The 27,592-nt window shown below is 42.7% G+C and overlaps 2 protein-coding genes across 2 annotated transcripts in view; one reads left to right on the top strand and one right to left on the bottom strand.

The window, feature by feature from the left end:
* prepl (prolyl endopeptidase like) overlaps window positions 1-360 on the top strand; it is a 41,180-nt gene extending 40,820 nt beyond the window's left edge. The window contains exon 14 of the mRNA XM_051919638.1: window positions 221-360. Within this exon, the coding sequence (XP_051775598.1) occupies window positions 221-271 (51 nt within the window). The 3' untranslated portion in view covers window positions 272-360. The remainder of the gene's footprint in view (window positions 1-220) is intronic.
* On the bottom strand, window positions 163-26,662 carry slc3a1 (solute carrier family 3 member 1). Its single transcript, XM_028821022.2, has 10 exons — window positions 26,263-26,662; window positions 15,853-16,032; window positions 13,806-13,960; window positions 13,571-13,696; window positions 11,793-11,912; window positions 10,027-10,151; window positions 9,550-9,751; window positions 7,969-8,142; window positions 1,087-1,209; window positions 163-866 (listed from the first exon to the last, which is right to left on the bottom strand). Exons 1-10 carry the CDS (start codon window positions 26,645-26,647, stop codon window positions 426-428), a joined length of 2,031 nt encoding a protein of 676 aa, XP_028676855.2. The 5' UTR covers window positions 26,648-26,662; the 3' UTR covers window positions 163-425.
* Between the last annotated feature and the right edge of the window lie 930 nt (window positions 26,663-27,592).

Here is a 27,592-nt window from a genome sequence, read left to right as displayed (position 1 = left end):
CCACACAGTTTTAGATGCCATACTGTGGGCTACCCATTTGTAAAACTGTATGTATATATGTGTATCAACAGTGCTACCTGAAACTCTTTAGAAAGGACTATTTATCTGTAGAAGCTTATTTTACTAGTCAAACATGAACCAATACCTACAAATTTGCATAACTTTTTAGTTTTATGTGCTATGCCTTTATTTGTATTATGTATTTTTCTTTTTAATATAGAGTGCCAGGCATTTAGCATTTCTTTACAGAGAACTTGGGATTAGTACTTAAGTCTCATGGCGTGAATCCACTGATGTGACCCTCTGAATGGTTTGGTCCAGATGAGAACAAAGATATTCATTTGTGCAAGAGTACTGAGCTATAGAGAGGTGCACAAATTCAGATTTTCTTTCCTGGATTACATTGGAGTCTGCATTCCAGCTTCTCAACAGGTCTTGTAGAGAATGTCAAGCATGCTCAGATAACAGGCTCGGTCCGAGATAAAACACTGCTTCTCGTATCTGTTTAATCTGTGAAAGAGCCATTCAGGGTGGTACTCAAGCACCAGACCCTCCCCTCTTGCTGTGCCAATGGCAGATGTTTTGACCATTTGTCCATTGTTCTCTGCCCGAGTGCTGAGACGAATGTGCATCATCTTGGGCAGCCCTGGAATCTTCGACTGGAGGTCAGTACTAGTGCCTTGGCCAAAGTTGAGTATTATTAGGTATGCCCTCTTAAAACCATCCAACTCCCGTGCATAAGCAAATACGTTGGAGTCATTATAGACATAGCACATCCAGCCTCGATGGAGTGGAAGTTCTTTCTCTCGGAGCAGTGCCAGGGCACGGAACACAGCCAAGGTGGAGCCACTGTCATTTTTCTGCATCTGCAAGGTTCAAGAAGTCAATACTTAAACATCCATTTCTACAATGTACCTACTTTGGCACAGGAAATAGGTCTGCCGTCTTGTCCAAAAATATTTCTAATTCCAGGTGTTTGAATGAATTCTGAAATAACGACCCAGTTTATTATCATACTTGTACACCTGTAATGATTGAAAAGTAGTGGTTATTACAGGGCGAGACCCCACTGTGGACCAACCATACCTGAACATTCACACTTCGGTATTCTGAATGCACTGGAACCCAAGTTCTGTTTGATTTGCTGAAACCAGCATTATCGTCGCTGCTCCACTGCATTGGTGACCGAGCCACTTCTGGGTTCACATTCTTTAAAAGAAGAAAGAAAAGAATGCAGTGATTTGGGATAACATGCTAAAGTTAATAAAGTCAGCTATTAAAATTAATCATTCATCACTTTATTACTGCAATGAAGGCCTCAGGTAGGACTGTTAATGTGTTTCACTTTGGAAAATGTAAAACCACACTGTCTTGCACCATCATTGCACTGTCTCCTGTTTGGCCTTTAGAGCATTGCTCTATGTGCACAAAGAAAATTGATGTAGTTTCTTCCTCCTGCTGTGCTCCATCCAAAGAAATGCTGACTGAAGCACTTGAAAATGGAGTTAAAGGTGTCTTTTGTCCCATATACTCCATGAAGTGTATTAAGGTGCATTAAGGTGTCTGTGATCAGCAGCCTCTTCAAGGAAAAGGTGCCAGCCACACTTTTATCTTGCTGGCCCTTGTGACAGATTTTTCCAGTAAAGATTAATTTTCTGGTAATTGTATGTTTCATATTGTGTATATATATTTTTCAAATATTTATACTTTTGTAAGAAATTATGTGTATCATTCCTTTTCTTCTCTTCAACCCTAAAATATTTACTGCAAGAGTGAATAAAATTCTCTCTCTTTTCCTAACATTATTTAATTTCTCAAACTCACTTTTTCTATTAATGGACATAATCCTTTCCACATGGGTGCAAGGCAAGTGTCATTCATGGCTAGGGCATCATGAAACACACATACCTACAGTCATTAAAACCCAGTCATTTAGAGTTCCCATTTCTTAACCAATATTAGCCATCCAAATCACGCTCCTGTTGTGAGTTGTACCCAAGAGAGACGATGAGACAATAACCTGGTATTGAAATGCAGTTTCAAAAATGCATATCCTTATTCTGGTTAGAGATTTCACCGTAAGTAACCCAATTATGGGGAAATGTCATTACTTCCCCGGGTTACATTTAAGGATTTGTTAGTCTGGGCATGTGTATTGCACTCTGTTAGCCTGCACATGCATTCGGAAGCCACAGGCAGAAAATGGTGGAAGTGTCCACAATGATAAATTTCCTGAGGTAACTTCTCAGGCAATCGCATTATTCCTTCACCTGGATGAAAAAATTCTGTCTTACTATTTCAAAAATCGCTAAATTTATTTTGATGAGCTAAACATACAGTGCTAATCTCAATAGCACAATCTCAGGAGAAGCAGGCTTCATGCTTGTTTTTGTACACCGTTGATGATGTTTAAGTTTTCTTTAGTGCAGTTTTATGACATTGGAGCATTTTGCCAAGGGAGAAGGTGTCTTCACAATCGTAGTCGGTTTGTTTTGTTCTGAATCAAAGGACGTTTCGTTACTTTGTTTCAGTTTCCAGTTAGTTCAGTTGCATTTCACACTAACTAAACATATTAGTAAATATCCCCTGGGTGTGTCGTTGACTTCTTTCATTGGCCAGAGGGAAAAACTATCACGGCGGGTATTTATACACTACTGCATTTTCCATAATTATTAACTGGAAGACTACTTGAAAATTACGCTATTAAGTTTATACGCTGAAGGACATGTTTCAAATTGCCGAGTGTAACACAGGAGATAAGCTCTGCTGATGGCATACACTGATTTGCTTCAGTTTTATGACAGTAGACCCACCATGTAATTTTCATTTACTGTCCAGTAGCCACAACATTTACTTTCTCCCAAATCACATATCTAATGTCTCAACTCTTGCACATATTTGTTATTAATGTTTATTTTGGAATGTCAGTGTTAGTGTGCACAGAGGATCTTGATTCGGCTGTTTTGGTCACACCAGAGTGCATTAGGTGTGTCACATCTTCGTAAATGAAACGGACCTTCAGCGAAATCATGACGAGTTTAGAAAAAAAAAAAATAGTCCAAAAGACCCAAGTGTGAAAATGCCGTAGAAGAACAGGTTTCTGCCTTAACCAGTTTACACACCTTATCATGGTAAACACACTCACTGATAAACATTGGGTGGATTTGGAGGTTATGGAATATAAATCTGTTGTACATTTATAAACATTTTCTGATTTTAAAATTTGGCCCTCAAAAAGATGGTAATTTTGTTTCCTTTATTGGGTACAAAATTGTTTGTATGGCCTATAAGAAAACATTAGAATGCCTGGACTCTGCCTCTCCTTCGTTTTGCAAAATCATGAGATTAGAAAGCTGATTCAGCAACAACTCTTGGTATTTATATCAGAGGGTGCTCTGAATATTGTAACTCTTATAGGAAATGTTGGAAACATTTGGGAAATTTACTGATTCCTTTTAGTAGCAAAACCGTATCAAAAGTAAGCTTACTGGCTTTTTTTGGAAGCATTCTGTTCAGCAATGGACCACCAGATATGTTTAATTATTGTTGGCTCCTCGAAAGAAAGATGTGTACATACCTTTGTCCTTTTTAAATACTTTATACAGAATTAGTCAAAGCCGCCAAACCTTTCCCAAATGGATCATTACCACATGCCGTCATTCCATAAGATTACCTCTCAGCACCGGAGTGATTTGTAAACCAAGAGTTTGAGAAGATATTGTTTAGATTTCAGTGTATTTAGCAAGATTTGTTGCCATGTATCAGATCTTTCAAGCATCTTGAGGCTCCGTCATATTGCACGGCTTTTACAGCGACTATCAGTAGCTGACATCACTTATTGAGTTGGAGGCAGTCGCGACATGCTCCCCTAGTCTAGGTAGTCTGGCAGACCCAGTGAGTCAGTCCAACCAGTCTTCAACTCTCCCTGACAAAATGAAGCCTGTTTAGTTGTAAGGGTGGGCTCTGTGTTTGTGAGAGCTGACAACCAATGACTGCATACAGTTCAGCAATGTGGAAAAAGGAATACAGGTGTTTTGGACCTTGCAAAGGGAAGAGAGGCTTGTTTGTCTGATGTTGGTGTTTTACATACCCCAATAGAATGGGAAAAAAGAAAAACATGGCTGAGATTGCAGCAGATCTTGCCATACCTGTAAAGCATTTATACAGTACCGGCTGTGTCTGGCAACTTGTTGTTGGCTTTCTGAAAAAGGGGTGAGCTTTCAGTATTTTGGAATGGATGCACTATGGGAAGAAGGCAAGCCAGTGGAGGCAGTGTGATGCTCTTGGCAATGTTCTGCTGGGAAACCCTGTCTCCTGGTATTGTTGTGGATGTTACTTTGACACGCACCACCTACCTAAAGATTGTTGTAGACCACGTACACTCCTTCATTGGCAGTGGCCTCTTTTTTGCAGGATAATATGCCCTGCCACACAGGAAAAATTGGAATGGTTTTAGGAACATGACCAAGAGTTTAAGGTGTTGACTTTGCCTCCAAATTTCTGAAATCTTAATCCAAAAGCACATGCGTGGGGTGTGCTGGAAAAACAAGTCCAATCCTTGAAGTCCCTACCTCACAGCTTACAGGACTTCAAGCAGTGGTCTCCACCTCCGGTCCTGGAGGGCCACAGTGACAGCAGCTTGTTATTCATAACCCTTTTCGTAATTGGTGATCTGTTTTTGCTGCTTTAACTCCTTTTCCTTTCATTTTAATTGAGTTGTTTTTTTTTGTTCCCCTGAATTTCTTAATCATACCTCTGAATTGCTTCATTTCTTTCCTTAAATGGCACCCAAACAGAAATGAAAAGTGAAATGAGTGAGCCAACAGACGACCAACCAAGTCAGGGCCTCAAACTCCAACCAGTTGTTTAATTAGGTGCCAGATCTTGTCGTTAATTAAACCCGTTCTTTAATTCCATGGCTTGTTGCTACTCTCAGTGTACAATAGCAGACGTTTCCAGAATTGTTGATTTTCTGTTTTCTAAGAGCTCTGTTAAAATGTCTTAGGGACCTGAGCAGATCAACATTCCTGGGACCTTCACCTTTCTTTATTTTCAGATATTGTATGATCAACACAGTTTGCTGGTCTTGTTTTGGCTCATTTTGTATCTCATTATTATTTGGCTGCTAATTAAGGAAAAAGAAACAATTATTGGGTCTGAGTCTTCAAGAGAAAGTCAATTAAAATTAATTTAAAAGAAGTGAATTAGCAGCAAAAACATCATTAATTAAGAAAAGGTTTAGAATGAAAACCTGCAGCCACTGTGGTCCTTCAGGATCGGAGTTGGGGACCCCTGGCTTAAAGCATCTGCTGCTAATGTCTTGGTGCCAGATACCACAGGACACCATCAGAGGTCATGTGGAGTCCGTGCCTTAACAGGTCAGAGCTGTTTTGACAGCACAAGGGGTGCCTACGTAATATTAGGCAGGTGGTTTTAATGTTGTGGCTGATAGGTGTATGCTTCTCACTTCTGTTACAAAGAACTTTACATTAGACTATCAGCATAGCATCACCTGTCTGTGGTATTATTCATTAGTATGTGCCTGTTGTTTACAGGGGGCACAGTGGTGGGTTCTGCTGCATCACAGCTTTAAAATTCTGGGCTCAAATCAGGGCCTGACTACTAACCGTATGCTTCTTTAAAAAAAATGTCTGTGCAAGTGTTTGCTCCACATCCTGAGGAGGTGTATGTTAGCTTAATTGTTGTCTGTAACATGAAGGCATCTGTGTAAGTGTGTCCTGTCTGCATTTATAGTTGGTTTGATAATGGAGGATAGGATGAAGTTATTCAAAAGTGGTGACAGTGTAAACACAAGGACTGGATATGGATGACGTGCAAGCATAAATAAAATAAGACAGACAATGGATTAAAATAAATGTACAGAATAACCATAAGAGGCATGGCTTACAAGCTCTGTGAAGGTGACAAATAGCAAGGGAACTCGAATTGTACAAGCCCTGTCTTCTCCTCACAAATTAAGCCCCACTCTTGAGTACCATCTGCTTTTCCACTTTAGACCTCATTGCCCCATCGGTTTACATATAAACACATCTGCTTTGAACTTTTCTCTTTTGATATTGCTTAATTGATTTTGATAATGCTTCATGTTAGCAGTATATTATACCAGTCAACATCTATGTTCTCTTATAGATAGAGATAGATAGATAGATACTTTATTAATCCCAATGGGAAATTCACATTCTCCAGCAGCAGCATAATGATACAATAAATAATATTAAATTAAAGATTGATAATAATGCAGGTGAAAAACAGACAATAACTTTGTATAATGTTAAATGTTAACGTTTACCCCCCGGGTGGAATTGAAGAGTCGCATAGTTTGGGGGAGGAACGATCTCCTCAATCTGTCAGTGGAGCAGGACAGTGACAGCAGTCTTATACTCTTATTCTGTAAAATACCTGATTTTATTTTTGCCTGCCACTCATAAGTTTTATATTATTTTTTGCAATGCATTTATTATTTGTTGCCTGTTATCTGAAAACAATCAGGGAAGAGCAATTGCACATTACTGACATTACTAGTCAGTGATTCTAGTTTTTAGAGAGTTTTTAAAAGACTCTAAAGTCCGCCTCTCTATTATAAAAAAAAAAATGTGACTTTTTTTCCTGTGACGAGACGTGATCTTTTGAAAAGAGACACTTTCATGTCTCGCGAGATGGTCAAGTCACATCATACTTGCAACAATTTTCAAACAAGACCACGGTCATCTAACCTCTCAATTGTTGGAATGCTTTTGGCAGGCACACTTCCTGTGCTCTCAGCTCTTAACAATTTTATACATTGTAAATGACACGTCAACGACTAAGTGAAGAAGAAAGAGCAGCATGTCAAAAAGAGACCCAACAGCGTTGGAGGGAAAAGAAAGCAAAAAAGAACAAAAATAATCTGTGTGCAAATTCTGAAAATAAGGAAAGTAATAATCAGCCCGACCCGCAAGACTAGACTTTGCGCTAAGGGATTTAACCATGCCGGGGCCAGAAAAAGACAAAGTAAAACGTTATGAAGAATTCAAAAACATTGGCTAGATACACATGCAGAGCAAGTTAGAGTTAATGGAAGTAGGAAAATTCGAAAGTCTCCAAAAAAAAATGATAGTAAAGATCGCATTAGCACAAACAAGCGGAAAATATTACTTGGTGAAATAACGGAACAGCAAAAAGAGATCGCATAGTGTGTGAGGATGTCTGGGGGAGAAGAGAGACGAGGCAGTGAGACAAAAGGACAGCTGCCTAAGCGCCACACGAAATGCAGATCACCCGGCTCAGCACCAGCAGCTGATCGAGCAAAGAGGAGGTAAAAAAAAAAAAAAACTATTTGTTTCCCATTGTATCACCGTTTAAGAGGGAATTCAGTGGAGCGACTGCATCTCCTAGGGGTGCGTTCAGCCCCCCACTTCACAATGGTGCATAGCGCTGGCGGGTTTGGGAAGGGGTTGGCGAGCGAAGCGAACAGGGGGCAAAGCCCCCTAGTAGTAAAAAAAAAAATTAAAAGTACTGCTGCAGTTGTAGTTTTTGTATAATAGTTTACAACGTGTATCGTGTAAAAGTAGAACCCTTCAAATAAGCTTATGGTCACTCAGACATGATCATCCACCCATTTTATAAGCGTCTTTTAGGGATGCCATCCACTTACAGGACATGCATAGACTAAGCAATTTTCAAATCGCCAAATAACCTGTGTATATATTATGCTTGTGGGAGGAAATAAGAGCCGATTCATGGACACTTCATCATTGTAATCACATTTGTAAGTGCATTCTCATTTGCCAGCTCTGTGCAGTTACTAGCCACAAGTGCAATACTGGTCTTTGGAGCAAGAAGGCAGCAGTGCTAACCACTGTGTTGCAGTGCTGTCCTTCAAATGCTGATGTAACAGGTAACGAAGGACTCAAATTTACAATCTGCCAATTTATTACTCTATATGTTCACAGAGTTGCAGTTGCTTACCAATTTTCCGGGGTCCTCAGCATTCCCACTGTTCAAGTTGATATTGTCCATTCCAATCTCCTCCCCGTAGTACGTGGCTGGTGTTCCAGGGAGTGTGAGTAACAGCATGTTAATCACATTGATGTAATCTTGTCCTGCCCATGACATCACTCGGTAGACATTTTGATTTCCCACCTGGAAAAGTATCAGCAGTTTACAAAATGTCAACCAGCTACTCTGTTATGAGAGTCAACTCAGAATGACCTCCAGTGCAAAACACCTAGATACAACATAAATAATTAACTGGACAGGACTACAATGGGATATGGGTGTCATGCCTCTTTTGCACAAAGATATCTTGAGGAACACAAGATAAAACTATGGCAAATTCCAAAGTTGAGTGATGAACATCACACTGGAGGCATCAAGTTGAGTGGACCACTGTATTGTCTCTGTCACTTCAGCAGAATGAAAAGTCAGTCTGAAGGAACTAAGCGTTCTTGTATTTATGAAGTATCTCAGAATTATTCCTAGGAATTGCATTAAAAATCTGACTCAGATAAGAATTTGTCCTGTCCCAGAGTAGAACATGGGAAGTAGTCATGAAGCATCCTACTATTAAGAGTTCACATTTGAGAATGAATAATATCAAGTAATGTTAAGAAGAATCTATCTATCCAATGCCCTGGGAGTCTCCATCTGTCTTCTTGAAACTTCCCGGGCTTGTAACGTGTAACACAAATGTCCCAGGGTGTTCGTGGAATGCAGAGCTCAGAGTACCTGTGTGACATTTCGCTGTCAGTCGCCCATCCAGGGCTGCTTATCTTCAGGGTGATATGCTGGCTACTATAAGAACTGTTTACATCTATGACCCCCTGTGTGTCGACACTGTGATATCACTTGTGATTCACATATGCAGTGACCTTTAGGTGTGTGCTGATTTGTGTGAATGCAACTTACTTTATCATTACCTCACGTGGAGCCGTGGGGAAATGTATAAATCTGCGTATTACCTCATGTGTTTTTAAGGGCATTCAGAATTTGGCACAAAATTTGAGAAACCAACACAGATCATCTCAATTGAAAAGCTGCATTTTCACAGTGGCTAAGAAAGTAATGTTACCAGCTGACACCTCATGGCTTCTCTGGATTGATGGATTGATCATGCAATGTACAGCATTGGTTGTGAATTTTACTTCATCCCCGTCAAACTGATATCTTTTTATGAGTTAATTGTTATGGAGGGTTTCCAAAACGTTTTGTCTTTCATATGATATGCGTGTGGATCGCTGCCTGAATGCCATCTTCTGTCAGCTCCTGGTGAGTTAGAACAGCTCACAGGCTCTCGTAAATATTAGTTGGGAGTAGTTTTCTAAATTAGAAAAATTGATAAAATGCTTCTACTCCTAGAATAGGACTGTTTTCTTACTCTGAGATGCTTGATAAATATGGGCACTAATCTCAACAAGAAAAGTGGCAATTCAACTATTAAGGTTGGACATAAAGGACCAATCCAGCCTCTAGATGCCAGTATCTTTCTATGTTAGTAGCAGAGATGTCAACAAGATAATGTATAGTATAGTATAGTATAGAGGGACCCACCATCCAGTTGGGCCAGTGCCCTTGAGGCATGTTGGCCATCCACAAGTCGACAAGCTCAAAAACATTCCTGCTGTACAGCTGATTTTCAAGTCTTGTTAGATAGAAGTTAAAAGGAAAATCGGCCTCCTTTATCCTTGAGCTCCCATAATATAGCATTGTCGTTGCAATTTTGTTATCATCAAAGGAATCCGTGAACATTGACCTTAAAAGACATACACAAGTGAATACTGGCAAATCATGATTCATGAACAGCACATGGCATCACAAGATGCAAAAAGGTGGGATCAATCTCAGCAGAGCACAAACAGCATGCTGTATGAGCACCAGACTCAGTCAATGCCAATACAGGCTGGACTGAATTGGGTACCATGACCAACATGCACAAAAAAGTGGCTGCTGGGCAAGCAGATGCAAGGGGTTACTTTGACCAGGCTGACACACACAAAAGGGCGGCAGGGTGGACAACGCAATGCTTACCTATATTTTCCTGGCTCCCGGCTGTACTCATCCAGAACATTTCGCCAGTTGCGCAAGATGTCGTGGAGACCAAGCTGGGTTGTTGTGTAGTCATGGTGAAGCTCAGAATAGGAAGAGATATTCTCCTGGGAGAAAAAGGACAGGAGGGTGACATGGTGACCACTAACCACACAGTTATTCTTAAGTATTCTTAAATAAAATGCTGATCTCTTCCCTAATCTCGAACAGGACATGTCACAAGTCCTGCACTCACTGACACCACAACAAATCATAATGTTTTACATATATGTAGAACTTTTCTCACTACTCATAGTGAGTGGGGATCCACTTCAACCACTACTAATGTGTAGCATCCACCTGGATGAAGCAATGGCAGCCATTTTTGCAAGAGTACACTCGCCACACATTATAGGTGGTGAAATGGTAAGAGAGAGAGATGGCTAAATAGAGGATATAAAGGATACCCAGGGATCTTTTATGACCACAGAGATTCAGGACCTCAGTTTTACATCCCGCCTGAAGGACAGCGCCATTTTCACAGCACAGTGTCACCATCGCTGCAGTGGGGCATTAGGGTCCAACATCTCTTCCAGCAGCAACCCAAGATTTTTCCTGGATGCTCTCCCATGCAACTACTGGCTGGGCCTGAATGTGCTTAGCTTTGGGTAGATGACCTCTTCAGAAGTACATCCATCCATTATCCAACCCGCTGAATCCGAACACAGGGTCACGGGGGTCTGCTGGAGCCAATCCCAGCCAACACAGGGCACAAGGCAGGAACCAATCCCGGGCAGGGTGCCAACCCACCGCAGGACACACCCAGCACACACTAGGGCCAATTTAGAATTGCCAATCCACCTAACCTGCATGTCTTTGGACTGTGGGAGGAAACCGGAGCGCCTGGAGGAAACCCACGCAGACATGGGGAGAACATGCAAACTCCACGCAGGGAGGACCCGGGAAGCGAACCTAGGTCTCCCAACTGCGAGGCAGCAGCGCTACCACTGCGCCACCGTGCCGCCCTCAGAAGTACATGTTATGTCAAATTATGGAGCAGGATGGCCTGCATGTCTTTGGGATGAGGGAGAAAAAAAACACAGGGAGACCAGACACATTGGTACCCAGATATGCAACTGTCAGCAATTTCTTGTCTTGTTGTCACTCCTGCATGTCTTTGGGATGAGGGAGAAAAAAAACACAGGGAGACCAGACACATTGGTACCCAGATATGCAACTGTCAGCAATTTCTTGTCTTGTTGTCACTCCCAAGACATTCATTCTCCAAACAGATTAATCCAACACGGGATTGCAGGGGCCGAAAGTATTCTGGCAGCAGCCGTCAGAGGCAGGGCTCGCTCGTGTACACGGCTCTCTTACAGGAGGCCAATCTCAAGTTACCAGTTTAACAAAATGCCACTTGACACTGTGTGACCCTGAACAACTCACGTCACCCGCCTGTGCTCCAGCTGGAAAAAGAAATATAACCAGTTGTATCTCAAATGTTGTAAGTTGTTTTGGATAAATGTGCCAGCCAAATAAGTAAATGTAAAACATACACATCATTGGGCTGTGGGAGGAGTACCTGACAAGAGTCACAGGACCTCTTAATCTTCATTCTGAGCTTTTTGTTATCTTTTGAAGTACAGCCTTGAATGAAACCAAAGCCTGGACATGTGCAGTTAGTTACGCACTCCCACCCGGTCCACAGAGTACGTTATGCTGCTACAGGCAAACTAGAAAATACTTAACATCCATAAGATTCTTACAGGCCTTTGCATCACATCAACCTGAGGCTCATCTCTGAAATGATCAGCTTCAAGAAGGAACTTGACAGCATCCACCCGGAATCCATCCACCCCCTTCTGCAGCCAGAATTTTAGCACCTCCTGTAAACATAGCATAGAAACATGTGAGTCACCTGATTGAGTTGGCTGCTGTTGTACCAGCAGGCCAAGCAACTGGGGAGGGGGCATTAGGATCAGTCTCTATGGAAACCGATCAGCTGAGCACAAAAAGCTTTGCCATGCTGCGAGTCACTGTTAGCAAACTGTGTGGCAAACAATGAAGCGTTTGTTTCACTGAAAAGAGGTTATACGAGGGGCCGGTCTGTCACCATGATGACCAAAACATCTTAGCCCATGCTCTGCTTGGGAGCTTGGGGCATCATAAGTGCTGGCATCGTTAAATACTTAAACGGTTACATATAGTAAGTAGTTGAAGGCTGGCAAACTCCTTTTAACTGAACGTAGGACTTTTGGACTGAAGCTGGTCCTTTTATAAAATCTTTACAATGAGTCAGAAGGAAGCGTTAGGTCAAAGTCTGCTAGCAATTTCAAACCAAAGTCTTTATAAGTTTCCTTCACAGAAAAAAAATGATCTGAGGCCATATTAGGACTGGAGCGTAATACTTCAGAAGGATAACTTCAGTATTTTACAGTAACAAAGTGAGGCTTTCACCACTACGCCTCTAATTGGCAACTTTTAGAATTCTCCATCTGGACCCTGCCAGTCTCCAACCATACTTCTACAGATGCAGGTTCTTTGTTGGAGTCATCCTAGAATTACCAATGGTCACCATGTTAGCAGTATTTCAATCATTCTGGACGTTCATCAGTTCTTCACCTGGAGGTCCTTCCACAATGGATCATAAAAAATTAGGCCACCTCAGTCTGGTATGTGAAATCCCCAAGATTGAAGAGAACTGGAATTTGAGATTGTAGAATTTCTTGTGGTACAGAAGAGTCACTAGAGGAAATGGTTATTGTTTTGTAGAGGCATTGCAAGTGTGTCCTGAACAAGTATAGTTTTCTAAGAGATTTTTCTATTGGACATTTTAAATAGGTCACAGTTGTCAGAAAATAGAAATTTGGTCTGAGATCCTAAGGGACCTAGTGCTCAGTTGTAATGATCAGCTCCAATTATGATGGCAGGGCCCGTTTGGTTTTAAGAAGTATCATGACAAAATCATTGGGAAATCTCCTACATTCATTCAGAATCTCCAAGTAGAGTCCTCATCAAATCTTAGATCTTAATTCAGTCCTTCAAAAATTTCAGATATTCAGCCAGAGACTCCAAATACAGTAGAATCTTTAGGAAGTTCTAGCGTCACCAAGTAGGGTGCTCAAAAAACCTCAAATTTTCTTCCAGAGTCTGAAGTCTGTTCCTGAGGATATCTGAGGTCTGAACGGGTGACAAATTTGAGTCTTTAAGAGACCTCAGGCTGGATTATGTAGGAGTGCTGGAGTCATTTAAAAACCTAAATTTAAAGACATGCAGTGGCCTCAGATTTTTTGCCAGGTGGAGACACCAGAAGTCTGAAACAGTTGAGGGAGACCTCACAGATCCTTGGGTACTATGTAGACACCACCTCTTCATTTCATCAACTTTGCTGTATTCACTCTTGTATTCTCTTCTTCCTGCAGTGTGTCTTCCATCTGTGTGTGATTCAGGTACCCAGACTAGACTTGCTAAGAAGAGAATTAAGTGTTCACATGTTAAACAAACACAGACACACACACACACACATGGGTACCCCAAAACTCACAATCATTTCCTCCTGGACATGATAGCTATGGTAGTTCAAATCTGGCTGTCCTTTGCCAAACTGATGATAATAGCACTGGCCCCGGATGGCGTCATAGTCCCACGCTGAGTCACCATAAACTGTTAGCTGGCAAGAGAAGCGAGAGAAGTCCTGCACATGAAGTACACCAGCCTGGCATGAGACACCCACCTTCTTCCCGTCATCACTACCAAGACCCTTGTGTGACTCCACTCACCCAGTTGTTGGGAGGTGTTGTAGACCCATTGTAATGATGGCAGTCATGCCACACATAGTATTCAGTGAATTTGCCAGTGCGGTTGCGGCTCATCTGGAACCAGACATGCTTGTCGCTAGTGTGGTTTGGAATAAAATCCATCACCAGCTTCAGACCTTGTGAAGAAAATGGGCAAAGTTACTCATGGCACTGTCAAAAAAGCAAGGCTGCAGGCTGGACTTTAGATAGATAGATAGATAGATAGATAGATAGATAGATAGATAGATAGATAGATAGATAGATAGATAGATAGATAGATAGATAGATAGATAGATAGATAGATAGATAGATAGATACTTTATTAATCCCAAGGGGAAATTCACATACTCCAGCAGCAGCATACTGATACAAAAACAGTATTAAATTAAAGAGTAATAAAAATGCAGGTATAACAGACAATAACTTTCAATAATGTTAACATTTAACCCCAAACCCCCCCCAATCCCAGGTGGAATTGAAGAGTCGCATAGTTTGGGGGAGGAACGATCTCCTCAGTCTGTCAGTGGAGTAGGACATTGACAGCAGTCTGTCGCTGAAGCTGCTCCTCTGCCTGGAGATGACACTGTTTAGTGGATGCAGTGGATTCTCCATAATTGATAGGAGCCTTTTGAGCGCCCGTCGCTCTGCCACAGATGTCAAACTGTCCAGCTCCGTGTCTACAATAAAGCCTGCTTTCCTCACCAGTTTGTCCAGGCGTGAGGCATCCTTCTTCTTAATGCTGCCTCCCTAGCACACCACGGCGTAGAAAAGGGTGCTCACCACAACCGTCTGATAGAACATCTGCAGAATCTTATTGCAGATGTTGAAGGACACCAGTATTCTAAGGAAGTACAGGCGGCTCTGTCCTCTCTTGCACAGAGCATCAGTATTGGCAGTCCAGTCCAATTTATCATCCAGCTGCACTCCCAGGTATTTATAGGTCTGTACCCTCTGCACTCAGTCACCTCTGATGATCATGGGGTCCAGGAGGGGTCTGGGCCTCCTAAAATCCACCACCAGCTCCTTGGTTTTGCTGGTGTTCAAGTGTGGTGGTTTGAGTCGCACCATTTAACAAAGTCCTTGATGAGGTTCCTATACTCCTCCTCCTGCCCACTCCTGATGCAGCCCACGATAGCAGTGTCATCAGCGAACTTTTGCACGTAGCAGGACTCCAAGTTTTATTGGAAGTCCGATGTATATAGGCTGAACAGGACAGGAGAAAGTACAGTCCCCTGCGGCGCTCCTGTGTTGCTGACCACAATGGCAGACGTGCAGTTCCTGAGACGCACATACTGAGGTCTGTCTGTAAGATAGTCCACAATCCATGCCACCAGGTATGAATCTACTCCCATCTCTGTCAGCTTGTCCCTAAGGAGCAGAGGTTGGATTGTGTTGAAGGCACTAGAGAAGTCCAGAAACATAATTCTTACAGCACCACTGCCTCTGTCCAAGTGGGAGAGGGATCGGTGTAGCATATAGATGATGGCATCCTCCGCTCCCACCTTCTCCTGGTATGCGAACTGCAGAGGGTCGAGGGCATGGTGGACCTGTGGCCTCAAGTGGTGAAGCAGCAGCCTCAACTCAACAATTGCTGAGCACAGCAGTCATCTCATTTAAACTGTTAACACTTGGCTAACCAGTCAATATGGACTTGATTGTCTAGCATTTGATCATACCTGGCTCCCTGTACCCTGACGCTGGTAGATCACATCAAACCTTCTATGCCCAACCTCTTCAGTCGCAATTTACTGGTTCCATGTTGATAGACCTTTTAAGTTTATTTCTGAAATGCTGCACACTTGGCTACATCTGGCTAACGTGCTTGGTGCCACAGCCTGATTTAACCTGCCAACTGATTTAGACACCTGAGTAGTCACCAACAATTTACAGATGCTGCACAACAGCTGACTGGTCAAATGTGAATTATAACAACTGGTTTCAGGTTGCCGACAGTGGCTCCTGTCTCACATACTACACTGACCTGTCCTAACGCATTTCTCCTGAATTCTGGCTGATCACACTTCCTCACCTTTGTCATGCATTGCTGCCAGCAGGTTCTCAAAGTCTTCCATTGTTCCAAACACCTCGTCAACCTCTCTGAAATCTTCAACTTCGTATCCAAAGTCATTACTGGAAGACTTGTAGATGGAGCCGATGGAGATGGACTTCACATTCAGGTACTCAAAGTAGCTGAGCTTGGTTTGGATTCCTGATGAAAAACAGAGACTAAGGAAATTATGTTTTCCTGCTGAACTGTTTGAATGGCTTTTTGTTTTCTGTTTTGCAGTAGTAACCAGTGAAATGCCGAAAGTATTATAAAAGTGATAGACAAGTAGGATAAAGATTTCATGAGGAAGAAAACCTTAGTGTAGCCAATGGTCTTTAGTGTGCCACTGTGATCTGTGTGGGTTATTCCATACGCGCCATTTTATTTAAAACGGATATTTGCTGAAGCCACACAAACCAGCTGACAGGGTGAACCTGACTGGGAGACGAGAAAACCCAAGCAGCAGATGACACAGGCAGGCTATTTAGGCCGTGCTGATGTGCCCTGTTTGGTGATGATCGATATATGGCCTGGGGTCACTGTCAGCTATGGAGAGTTTACCAAAACTGATGCTGCAATGCAAGCACCTTCTGCAGTACTTGTGTGCTATTCTACTTGCTATGACAACAAAAAGGTGTGCCAGTGATTGGAGGCTGAATGCTCAAAGTGAAGACCTAAAAGTTGAACAACTGCACAGAACATCGGAGCTCACCTACAGACAAATGCAAAATGTCACTCCTGCCTGTGATGAGGAGAAAGTGCCTTCCCACACTGTCTCTCAAAGGTTTTTGGGGTTTTTTTGTTCATTATTTCACCTTATATAGCATAATTCGTTACGGAAACATGCTTGTAATCCAAAGCACTCGTACAGTATATCAAAGCGAATTTGCCCATAAGAAATAATGGAAACTCAGATGATTCATTCTAAAACCCAAAAATATTAATATAAAAAGATTAATACAAAATACAAAGTAAAATATATTAAACAAATTAACCTGCACTTTACCTTTGAAAAGAATCTTGGCTGGTGTGAGGGAGACGAGAGATGAGGGTTATTGTGTAGGACGACTTTCACTCTTAACTAACGGAGTCACGGCTCTCTGTTAGCTCATTGGAATCTTTTTCTTTTTTTTGCGACTTTAACAAGGAGCCTCTCCAATGACAGTTGCTTTTGCCTGAAGAGTCACTACACTTGGACACAAAATTAAAAACAATGTTTTACGCACTGTAAGGTTTCTAAACTCTTTTGGGATTCCACCCAATGGGATGACACACAGAAGAGCATCCCGAAGCAACCGCAGACTCCCATCGCTGTAGCAGTTCGCCATAAAAGCAAATCCGAAATGATTGTAGTCATGCTATAAGTGCCTGCCGTTGATGGGTGATACAAGGAACATTATAAATGTAGGGCACAGGATTACTTGGCCACTAACCTGGCCATGGCCCTGCCTGACTGCTGTGTCTGTGTATAGGAGAGCGGCAGATCCCGCTACAATAAATAATCGTGCTGTTCCTGTTTCAAGCTGAATAAAGCTGGTGTTACTAAAGTACTGAGACTCGGCTTCGTGTTTTGGGATGCATGACAGGGACTCGCACGTCACAGCACACACACGTGGTCACAATGCTATAGTAAACAGTATACGCTCGTATGACTCTATGAGTGAGGCACGCCGACTGAGACCGAGCATGGGAGACCATTACCCACAATCCTGTGGCGAGAGAGAGCGAAGAACCATCGGCTCAGTTGTGATCACGTGACGCTCGGCCGACAAAGCGTATACGGACTACTCGTATTGTAAGACCTCGCTCGTTTATCAAGTTAAAATTTATTTAAAAATTTTGCTTGTCTTGCAAAACACTCGCAAACTAAGTTAATCGCACTCCAAAGCTTTACTGTATTAGGAATTGTTTAGTTTTTGTATGTCCCTTGGGGTCAGAGTGCAGGGTCAGCCATTGTACAGCACCCCTGGAGTAATTGCATGTTAAGGGCCTTGCCCAGCAGATTGGGATTCCCTTAAGCAGTAGCGGAGATTAAAACCAGCAACCTTACCCACCAAAGTTGGACAAGCGCCAGTTGCAAGAACTTCCAACCGCATCACGCTTTCACCAGTATGGCTGTCCTTCAACTATTATGTTATTGAGAGTGTTAAGCTGATATTAAAGAGAAGCAAAGTTTAATCTTCCTTTAGTATTACTGACTGTTTTTTCCTTTTAGAGTCACTGCTGTACAACTAAGGAAAAAATATAATATTGGTTTGGTAAAGGCTGCAGTCTGTAACAAACCTCTTCATAGGGAGCATGTGCACCCTGCTGGATACACTTTGTGTCCGCAAGAAAACTCAAACAAAGGAAAGGAGTGCTCTGTGACAAGTGAGATAAACATCTTAGAGAAGGAAAGGCAGGATAAGATAAGGGATAGGATAGAATGAGATGAGATGAGATATAAGGCAGGATAAGACGAGATGAGGCAAGTCAAGATAAGGTAAGGTAAGATGAGGTGAGGTGAGATATAACACTTTATTAATCCCCAAAGGGAAATTTAGGTAAAGAAGGTATCTTGAAATCGACATCTTTTGACACCTATATTTCAAGCATTTGTAGGCATCACAAGGTGTTTTAATATGATAGTCTGGTCAATATCCGATATCGAGTATTGGTCGCACTAAGAGTATTGCCATGTGTAGAGTACAATGAAATTCAGATTTGTATGTCTGACTCATGCAACTCATCCGAAATGTTTTCAAGTCACATTAGCTGCATTTAGAGATATCTTGAAATTACTGATCTACTTTTTCAGATATCTTATAAAATATATAAAACTCTGAGGGCATTTTGAAATTTCTGAAGTGCAGTTCAAGATTTCTCCAAATGACTTCCCGTGTAATTCTCTTGTCTTTTCAATAGGATGTTCTGTTATTTTTAAGACCTTTAGAAATTAGCAGTATAGCAATATGCCATAGCATTTCATATTGTTTGATAAGAGACTCTCGATTTGGAAAGTGTGCTGAAGAGAACAAGACATTGTATGGAGTAGAAAAAATAAAAGTATAGCTTATAAAATCAAGTGCTGCTTCAAATACACAAGGGACGTTCAAAAAGTTTCCGCACTTTTATAATTTTGTTGAAAACGGTGAAGGCGGGAGGAGTAGTAAGTGATTGGTCGTGTCTGAGAGTGTCATGTGACGAGTTCTGTCCAGTAAGCCGGCTGCCCTTGCAGTTTAGTATAAGAGTTGTCACCCTGTGGTGAAGAAGGCTACAGAACTTATAAAGAGGAACAACGTTCTGTCAAACGCTTTTTGTGGGCAGAAGGTGTGCCGGGAGTACAAATTCATCTCCGCACGTGTGCTCAGTATGGGGATAAAGTTCTCTCTCGTAGAGTCGTCTATGAGTGGATTGAAATGTTCGAAAATGGCTGTGCTAGTGTGACGGACGCAAAGCGCTCCAGACGTTCAGCCATGACCACGAGGAGTGAAGAAAGAACTCTGGAACTGATTCACGAAAACATAAGAATTTTTTGCTGATGGCAATAAAAAGTTGGTACAACACTGGGAAAATTCCATCGCAAAGGAAGGTGACTATGTAGAAAAGTGATGTCATTTGTTTTTGAAATTCTTAATAAATACGGTTAAAAAAAAAAACGGAAACTTTTTGAACGTCCGTCGTTTTAGATGTGTTAAAAATTTAAACAAGCAAAGCATTCACGGCCCTTCATTCCTCTGAAAAAAATGTTCTTGCTTTGTGCTGTACAACCAGTTACTGCAGTAAAAATATTTTCAATATTCTAGCGTACTTCATGGCAAACAGAAATGGGTCGTTTGGGAGAACTTTAGTGCTGTGTAAGGTACAACAGTGCTGACCATCGAATAGTGGATCATCATATCGCATTGTGCCGAATGTCAAAATTGTGAATTTCCCCTTGGGATTAATAAAGTATCTATCTATCTATCTAAAAGGGAGTAGCCATCTTGTCGTGAAAAAGTGTTCACAAAAGGCACTCCTGCTGGCATTCAGTCAGTCTGTTTTCAGATCGATTCCCCTGAAAGGCCTACACTTCAGAATACCTTAGCAAAGGCCAAAAGCCGCCCAAGCGCTGTGCTCCTGTCAGGACTAACGGACTTGGTGCTCTTCACCCAGATAGCTGCCTTTGAAAGGGCTGCACAGATCTAACAGAAGCCAAGGCCTTTCTTTGAAATCCTTCCCTTCTCGAGTTATTATGGCTGTCTGTACTCAAATCACTAGCCCTGAGAGAATGTGACCTAAGTGAACACAATTTGTTATATCAACACTCATCCATCATTGCTTGATATCAGTACAACAAGACATCTTCAACCCGGTAACACTCAAAGCTTTATTTCAATCATTACTTGTTTCTCTGCAGAAAAAAAACAGGCATAAATAGTAGATATGAAAAACGTACGAACCGAACGGGTCTCTCAGCAAGCTTCACACCGGGTGACTTCAGCTTTAGACGGCGCAGTCTTTGTCTTCTTAAGTCAGGCGTGATGCTTCGATTGTAGGGACGGCCTGTAGATGGCTGAATCTGACAGATTTCAACAGGAAAGGCTTTGTGTTGTGGAACTGAAATGTTATCTCTGAGTGACTAAAACCGTGGGAGTGAAACAGTTTAAGCTCTATGAAGAAAAAAATCCCATTGTCTGTCATGACCACCCATTTAAATTGGTGAAGGATCTCAACATTTCAAAAGGGAAACCAGTGTTACCATGTATTGTGTTGTATTTACCCCCCCCCCCCCCCACACACACACACACACACACTTTTTTTGACACCCACTGCACACCTGGAAAGGGGTCTCTCTCTGAACTGCCTTTCCTAAGGCTTCTTCCATTTTTTTTCCCTACAAGGGTTTTTTTTTTGGGGAGTTTTTCTTTGTCTTCTTTCAGCAGGGGTGTCCAACTCCAGGCCTGGTGGGCCGCAGTGCCTGCAGGTTTTCATTCTAACCCTTTTCCTAATTGGCGAGCAGTTTTCGCTGCTAATAAGCTCCTTTTCCCTTCATTTTAATAGCCCTGTAATTAAAGATTCAGTCCTCTGAATTGATTCCTTTCTTCATTAAATGGCAGCCAAACAGAAATGAGACGTGAAACGAGCTGACAGATGACCAGCTGAACTGGAACGTCAAATTCCAGCCAGTTTCACTCCAACCAGTTTCTTAATGAGAAGCCGATTCTTGCTGTTATTGAATATCCGGACTTGTTGCTGCTCTCGTTCTGCCACAGCAGACTGTTGATTTTCTGTTTTTTCTAAGACCACCGTCAAGATGTTTTGGTGACCTGAGCAGACCAACATAACCGAGACCTTCAGCTTTCTTTATTTTCAGGTTAGCTGGTCATGTCATTATTATTTGGTTGCACATTAAGGAAAAAACAACTAAGGCAGGGCTGTCAGACTCCAGTCCTAGTGGGCTGCAGATTTTCATTCTAACCGTCTTCTTCATTAGTGACCAGTTTTTGCTGCTCATTATTTCTTATAATTAGCTTCATTCAGGCCCTTTGGTTGTTTCTTTTTCCTTAATTAGCAGCCAAACAATAATGAGACACAAAACAAGCCGCCACACGACCAGCTCATCTGTTCCCATCACATAATATTTGAAAATAAAAAAAGGTGAAAGTCTCAGTAAGGTTGATCTTTCAGGTCACCAAAACATTTTGACAATGTTCTTAGAAAACAATTTTGAAAACAGTTTGGAAAATTTGTGCTGTGGCAGAATGAGAGCAGCAACAAGCCATGGAATTAAATAATGGGTTTAAATACTTTCTTAGAAGGCTGGCGTCCTTCAACATCTGCAATAAGATGCTGCACATGTTCTATCAGACGGTTGTGGCGAGCGCCCTCTTCTACACGGTGGTGTGCTGGGGAGGCAGCATAAAGAAGAAAGACGCCTCACGCCTGGACAAACTGGTGAGGAAGGCAGGCTCTATTGTAGGCACGGAGCTAGACAGTTTAATATCTGTGGCAGAGCGAAGGGCGCTCAGCAGGCTCCTATCAATTATGGAGAATCCACTGCATCCACTGAACAGGATCATCTCCAGACAGAGGAGCAGCTTCAGCGACAGACTGCTGTCACCGTCCTGCTCCACTGACAGACTGAGGAGATCGTTCCTCCCCCAAACTATGCGACTCTTCAATTCCACCCGGGGGGGTAAACGTTAACATTATTCAAAGTTATTGTCTGTTATACCTGCATTGTTATCACTCTTTAATATTTTCTTTATCAGTATGCTGCTGCTGGAGTATGTGAATTTCCCCTTGGGATTAATAAAGTATCTATCTATCTATCTAATTAACAGCAAGAATCGGCTTCTCATTAAGAAACAGGTTGGAGTTTGAAGCCCCAGTTTAGCTGGTCATCTGTCGGCTCATTTCACATCTCATTTCTGTTTGTCTGCCATTTAATGAAGAAATCAATTCAGAGGACTGAATCTTTCTAACGGGATATAAAACTGATGGAGAAAAAAGTTAATTAGCAGTGAAAACTGGTCACTGATTAGGAAAAGGGTTAGAATGAAAATCTGTAGCTGCTGTGGCCCTCCAGGCCTGGAGTTTGACACCCCTGAACTAAGGGGTCCGAGTCACGTCAATTAAAACGAAGGCAAAACAAGTTAACCAGCAGCACAAATGGCTCACTAATGAAGAAGAAGGTTAGAATGAAAACCTGAAGCCACTGCGGCCCACCAGGACCGGAGTTCCACACCCGTGAAGTAAATCATCTTACATATATGAAGTATGTTTTCTGAATAAATTGTTTCTACCATTCAAATGTTAACATAATTTTGACTCACCCTGTACTTGTTATGTCAATCCTTTCATTTGTGTTGATTTAAAATGTGTCATTATCTGCTGCTGAAAGTGTCTGGTCAGCTAAATTTCTTAGTTTGAAAGTCTGGCTGAACTGAAATTGTAATTGAAGAGCCCTGCTCAGCATTTCTTTGTGTTGCTGGCTTAATACTGACATTGCTTTGTGCTATCTGCAGTAATGTTGGCACTGCCAAGTGTGTGTGTGTGTGTGTCTGGTTTCACAATGGCGCTGCTCTTACCGCCTTAACTCTAACACTACCCTGAGTGTGCCCAGTTTTACAGCAGCACTGCACTTTATCTTATCTGCCTTAACACTGGCACTGTTTTCTATTTTATCCGGTTTAACACCAGCACCACTCTTCATATTGTACAGTTTAGCTTAGCACTGGCACTGCATGGTGGTTTATAAAGCTTTGCAGTTTTATATGGCATAACCCTGGCACCACTCTTTACATTGGTACTGCTTTTTATATTTTTTCTTTTTTATTCTTCATCCTCTCTGCACTGGAACAAGTCGGTTTGCCCTGCTTGGATGCTGGCACAGCTTGTTATCTTACCAGCTTTCACACTAGCACTAGGCAATGTGCCCACCACAGCAATTTAACCCTTTGCAGTCGTATTTAATTTTCAACGTCACGCTACATTAGTCGTAATTAATTATTGAAAAAACGCCAATAATTACAGCAGTTATTTTTTCAAGCACGTAGGAATAACACAGGCCACTTTTCTCGACCAGGCGACTGTGCCAATCGGTCAGAAACTTGCAGGGCCACCAGCGGTGGCCTGACGACCTATAGCGCACTTTTTACTAAGGCCAGTTTTCTGGCCTAACGACCGCAAAGGGTTAAAGCTGGCACTGCTCCTTAGACACCATTCACAACTGGCCGAGTGAGTAAGAAGGGTCTAACAGTAACTGCAGCATGCAATACATGACAAACACTGCAAAAAATGTCAGTAAATGTCACCAATGTGAATGGCGAAAGTGAAATACCTTTCCAGAAAAAACAGGAAAGCTACGTTACGTCAGTCAGTCATTGTCCAACCCGCTATATCCTAATACAGGGTCACGGGGTCTGCTGGAGCCAATCCCAGCCAGCACAGGGCGTAAGGCAGGAACAAACCCCGTTCTACCGAAAATTACCTGCATATCTTAAACAAGACATTGCATTATTTTTTACAGCCAAATTCTCTTAAATCGATATTTTTCTACCCTCTAAATATACTACATACTGATACATTACAGTTACAACGTTAATTTGACAGCGTAAAACTGTTAAATAGCGAAGGAAAGCAACTGTAAATTGTAAAACGGTAAAGCGCTGTGTAAGATATTTGCATAAGGACACGCCCCCTTTTACCGTATTGGTCCTGGTGATCCGCATACCTTTGCACAGAAGGATAAACAGCTTGAAGTTAGCGACTTATTTTTCTCTGCGTGCTGAAGGGTTTTTTAAGGTTATGGAAGCTGACTTATGGTGGGTTGTGTTCGATAAGCTGGCACACTGGCAGGGCACCATACACCACAAAAGCAAATGTTACTTCTCCACCAGACAATGTGCCATAACGTCCTTAAACTCTGAATTCTTTTTCTTTAAATAATTAAATGATTCATCATGTCTGCTATCTGTTGCTACTTTGCTGATGCAGACTGTATACTGGTATTTAATCCTAATAACATTTTGTAATGGTTTAATGATTGGTATGTTCAAGAGCGGCGTTTGGGGGGTGGCAAGTGGGGCAATCGCCCGAAAAGGGTCGCCAGTATAATCCCTTCCTAAAATAGGTAGAGCTAATTAGTCGCCGTGTTGGCTTGTCCTATCTATAGGAAAAGGCATTGCATCCTGATTAGACTACCAAGATGTCATCAAAGACTTTTCCAATCAGAAGGCAAGAAAAGTGGATTTTCATCTCTGAACTTGGAAACGGGTAAGAGATTTCATGATGTTACCTCTACGTTAATTTCACACTTCCTGTCGGAACAATGAAACTCACTTTTTATTTGTAGCCCATAAACATCTCTGAATATGAATACACAAAAACATGATAACCGGCTGACATGACAGCAGCGTGACTTATGACTATGACATCCTGCGTATCGAGACTCCGAGTGTACTTGATATTTGGGTCCTTTTCTAGAAGAGGCCCTGCTAATTTCCGCAGGACACCGCATCGCATTTTGCACTGTCGTGGTATTGTCATGAATTAGGAATTGCACTTTTTAATTGATTATATCGTTATATTTTGATAAAGTCCGCGTGTTATCTTACAAAAAAAATTGCTGAATACTGTAATGAGAAAATCCGGTGTATGTTAACATTATTTGTATTAAATTCGAACGCAAGTTTATACAGGCCACACATACCGGTAACGGCGTTTGACGTAAGGCCGCCTCTGGGTATTGTAGCGTCCCAGACAGGTCGAAGCCTTTTTATTTGACTGACTGTTAGGTCCGATTGAGGGACGGCGGAGTACAGCACGGAAGACTGACAGCGGGGTATTGATTGAGGCGGGATGGGAAGAGGGGTTGGAGAGGGTGCTTTAAAAGGGGTTGTGTTTGGCGTTACGGAGTCGGCGTTCTTTTTTTTTCCTGATTGTTCAAGTTAAAAACTTTTTGGTGAGACTTTACTACGTCTGTCTGTCTGATTTTTTTTTTTTTTGCTTCTCTTTTCGAGCCCGACGCGGAGGTCGCTACAGTATTTTTATTATACTACATGGATTTCAGATTGTGGTTAAACGGTCACTTCAATTGTAATGTGTTGTAAAGAAAAAAGTTACTATAGAGTTATACCGTAGACCTAAAAATATTGTCCCCACAGATGCCAGTTATTTACCGTAAATATAACTTTTTTTTTTTTTTTTTTTTTTTTTTTAACAGTGTAGGTCAGGTAATGCCCACAACGTCCATCACGGCGTTACATGACTGGCCTCATAGGTACGGCGGTCTCGTTTCACTCGGTTAGACTCGAACTGCGTCTAAAGCCCTCCCCAAACCCCGCCTACCACGAAAGCGCATCTCCAAACCTCCCCAAGCCCCGCCCACTACGAAAGCGACGCCTCTAGACTTACCCAAGCCCCGCCCACTACGAAAGCGCCGACTCTTTCAGGACACATCGCGTCGTCCGCTTCGGGCCACGACAGCTCCGCTACGAGATCACACATCGGACCGGAGGCAGAGGCATAGCTAGGGTTTTCAGCGCCCGGGGACAACTAAAGATTTCGCGCCCCTCCTGTTTTCCAAAATGCAATGGGGAACATCAATTCGGCGCCCCCTGGATGCTGCGCCCGGGGACAGATGCCCCCCCTTAGCTACGCCACCGGATCCTGCAGGTGGATGGGCGGAGCGGATCAGTGTGCGGACACCTTGACGTTAATATTACTAATAATGTACTGATTGTCACCAGCTTACAACACTGGAGAGATACAAACGGTTCTGTTTCCTTTGCTTCTCCCGATTGGTCACACGGTGCCCGTAGCGTGATTTGCGGTCCACATCATCACCCGCTACGCCACCCTGGCAAAGAGGCTTACGACTTCCCGACACGTCAAGGTGCGACTCGGGGCGGCGGCTTCCTTTCTTACCTCTGAGGTCCCCGACGCCGTCCGAGTCGGAGTCCTGAAAAGACCTGGGGTACAGCTGGTAAAGGGGGGACGACTGCCACCAGTTCAGACACTTAGGGGAGACGACAATGATGGCCACCGTGGCCCCAGCAAGCATCAGGGAGGTGACAATAGCCAGCCAGAAGATGATCTCTCTGGGCAGTCGGTAGCGCGCCTGGCCGGAGTAGAGCAGGAGCACCTCCTTGGGCATCCCAGCGTAGGGTGCCGGCTTTTCTATCTCAGGACCTGGCACGGCTTGGCATGCCCCCCCAGCCTCGGCGGTCTCCCGTTCCTCGATTGCGTTGTTGTCATAACAGGTTTCTCCACTGAGCTCCACGACGGTGCCATTCACGTCCTCCTTGGTCATTGTGGCTGAGAACCTGAGCCGTACAGCCTGCGCTTAATAAACTCGTGGTAGTGCCCACCTACCGAGAGGGACACCGCACCCACCCCGTCATGAATATTTAATCGAGCAGCCGACCCCTGATCTGAACGAGTTAAACGTTCGGGAATACGACGAGACTCTGAAGCCGCCTGGGTAAGGCACCAACCAAACCTGGACGGGACGCCAGCGCACCCTATTAAAAATGAAGGGGATTCTCCAAAGTGATGCTAGAGGAGAACTACTTTTAGTTCGGAAAAGAACCATCCACATGAAGGTGGCAGAAAGACCTTCTGGATACATACATGACCTCCAATAGATAGGTAACATCAGATTTGTGAAATACTAAAGGGGTGGTGATTTTTAAAGGACACCAACACTGGCCAAGTTCCAGTTTTGTTCCTCCGTTAGTATTGTAGTCTGTGATACATGAAAACATTTCTGTTTTGTCCACAGATTAGGAAACTTTTGAAAGCCCAAAGAACTAATTTCACACGCAGAGAATTAAAAGGTTGGCTCTAGTCAAACATGAGAAACCACACAAACCAGTCAGGTGCCATTAAAGAGGCGTCATCTGGAGGGGTGCACTGCTGCGCATGTCCACGCGGTGCCAGTTCAGAACACGTATGATTCTAGGGACGTGGAAGGAAAGCCCCCAAAAAAATGGAGAAAATGTGCAGTCTCCACAGAGGTACCAGCCTGGGCACTTGATAAAGGCACTATATACACAGAGGCGGTTAAAACGTATGGCACACATTGAGCAGCCGGTGTGGGGGGCTATGCAGAAGAACAATTCTGGAATCAGATTGTCAGGAGTAGCAGCACACCATGTCGACTGAGGACCTTCCCAGTGTACATTTGTGCTGTTCTGTTAGCAAAGCTCTTGGTGGATTTCACGGCCTGCACTGGCGTATTTCTTCAGTAAATTAC

The sequence above is a fragment of the Erpetoichthys calabaricus genome, chromosome 15 (genome assembly GCF_900747795.2).
Source record: "Erpetoichthys calabaricus chromosome 15, fErpCal1.3, whole genome shotgun sequence".
NCBI classification, from domain to species: Eukaryota; Metazoa; Chordata; class Cladistia; order Polypteriformes; family Polypteridae; genus Erpetoichthys; species Erpetoichthys calabaricus.
The sequence above is the reverse complement of the archived record's forward strand: the minus strand, read 5'-3'. Positions and strand labels throughout refer to the sequence as shown.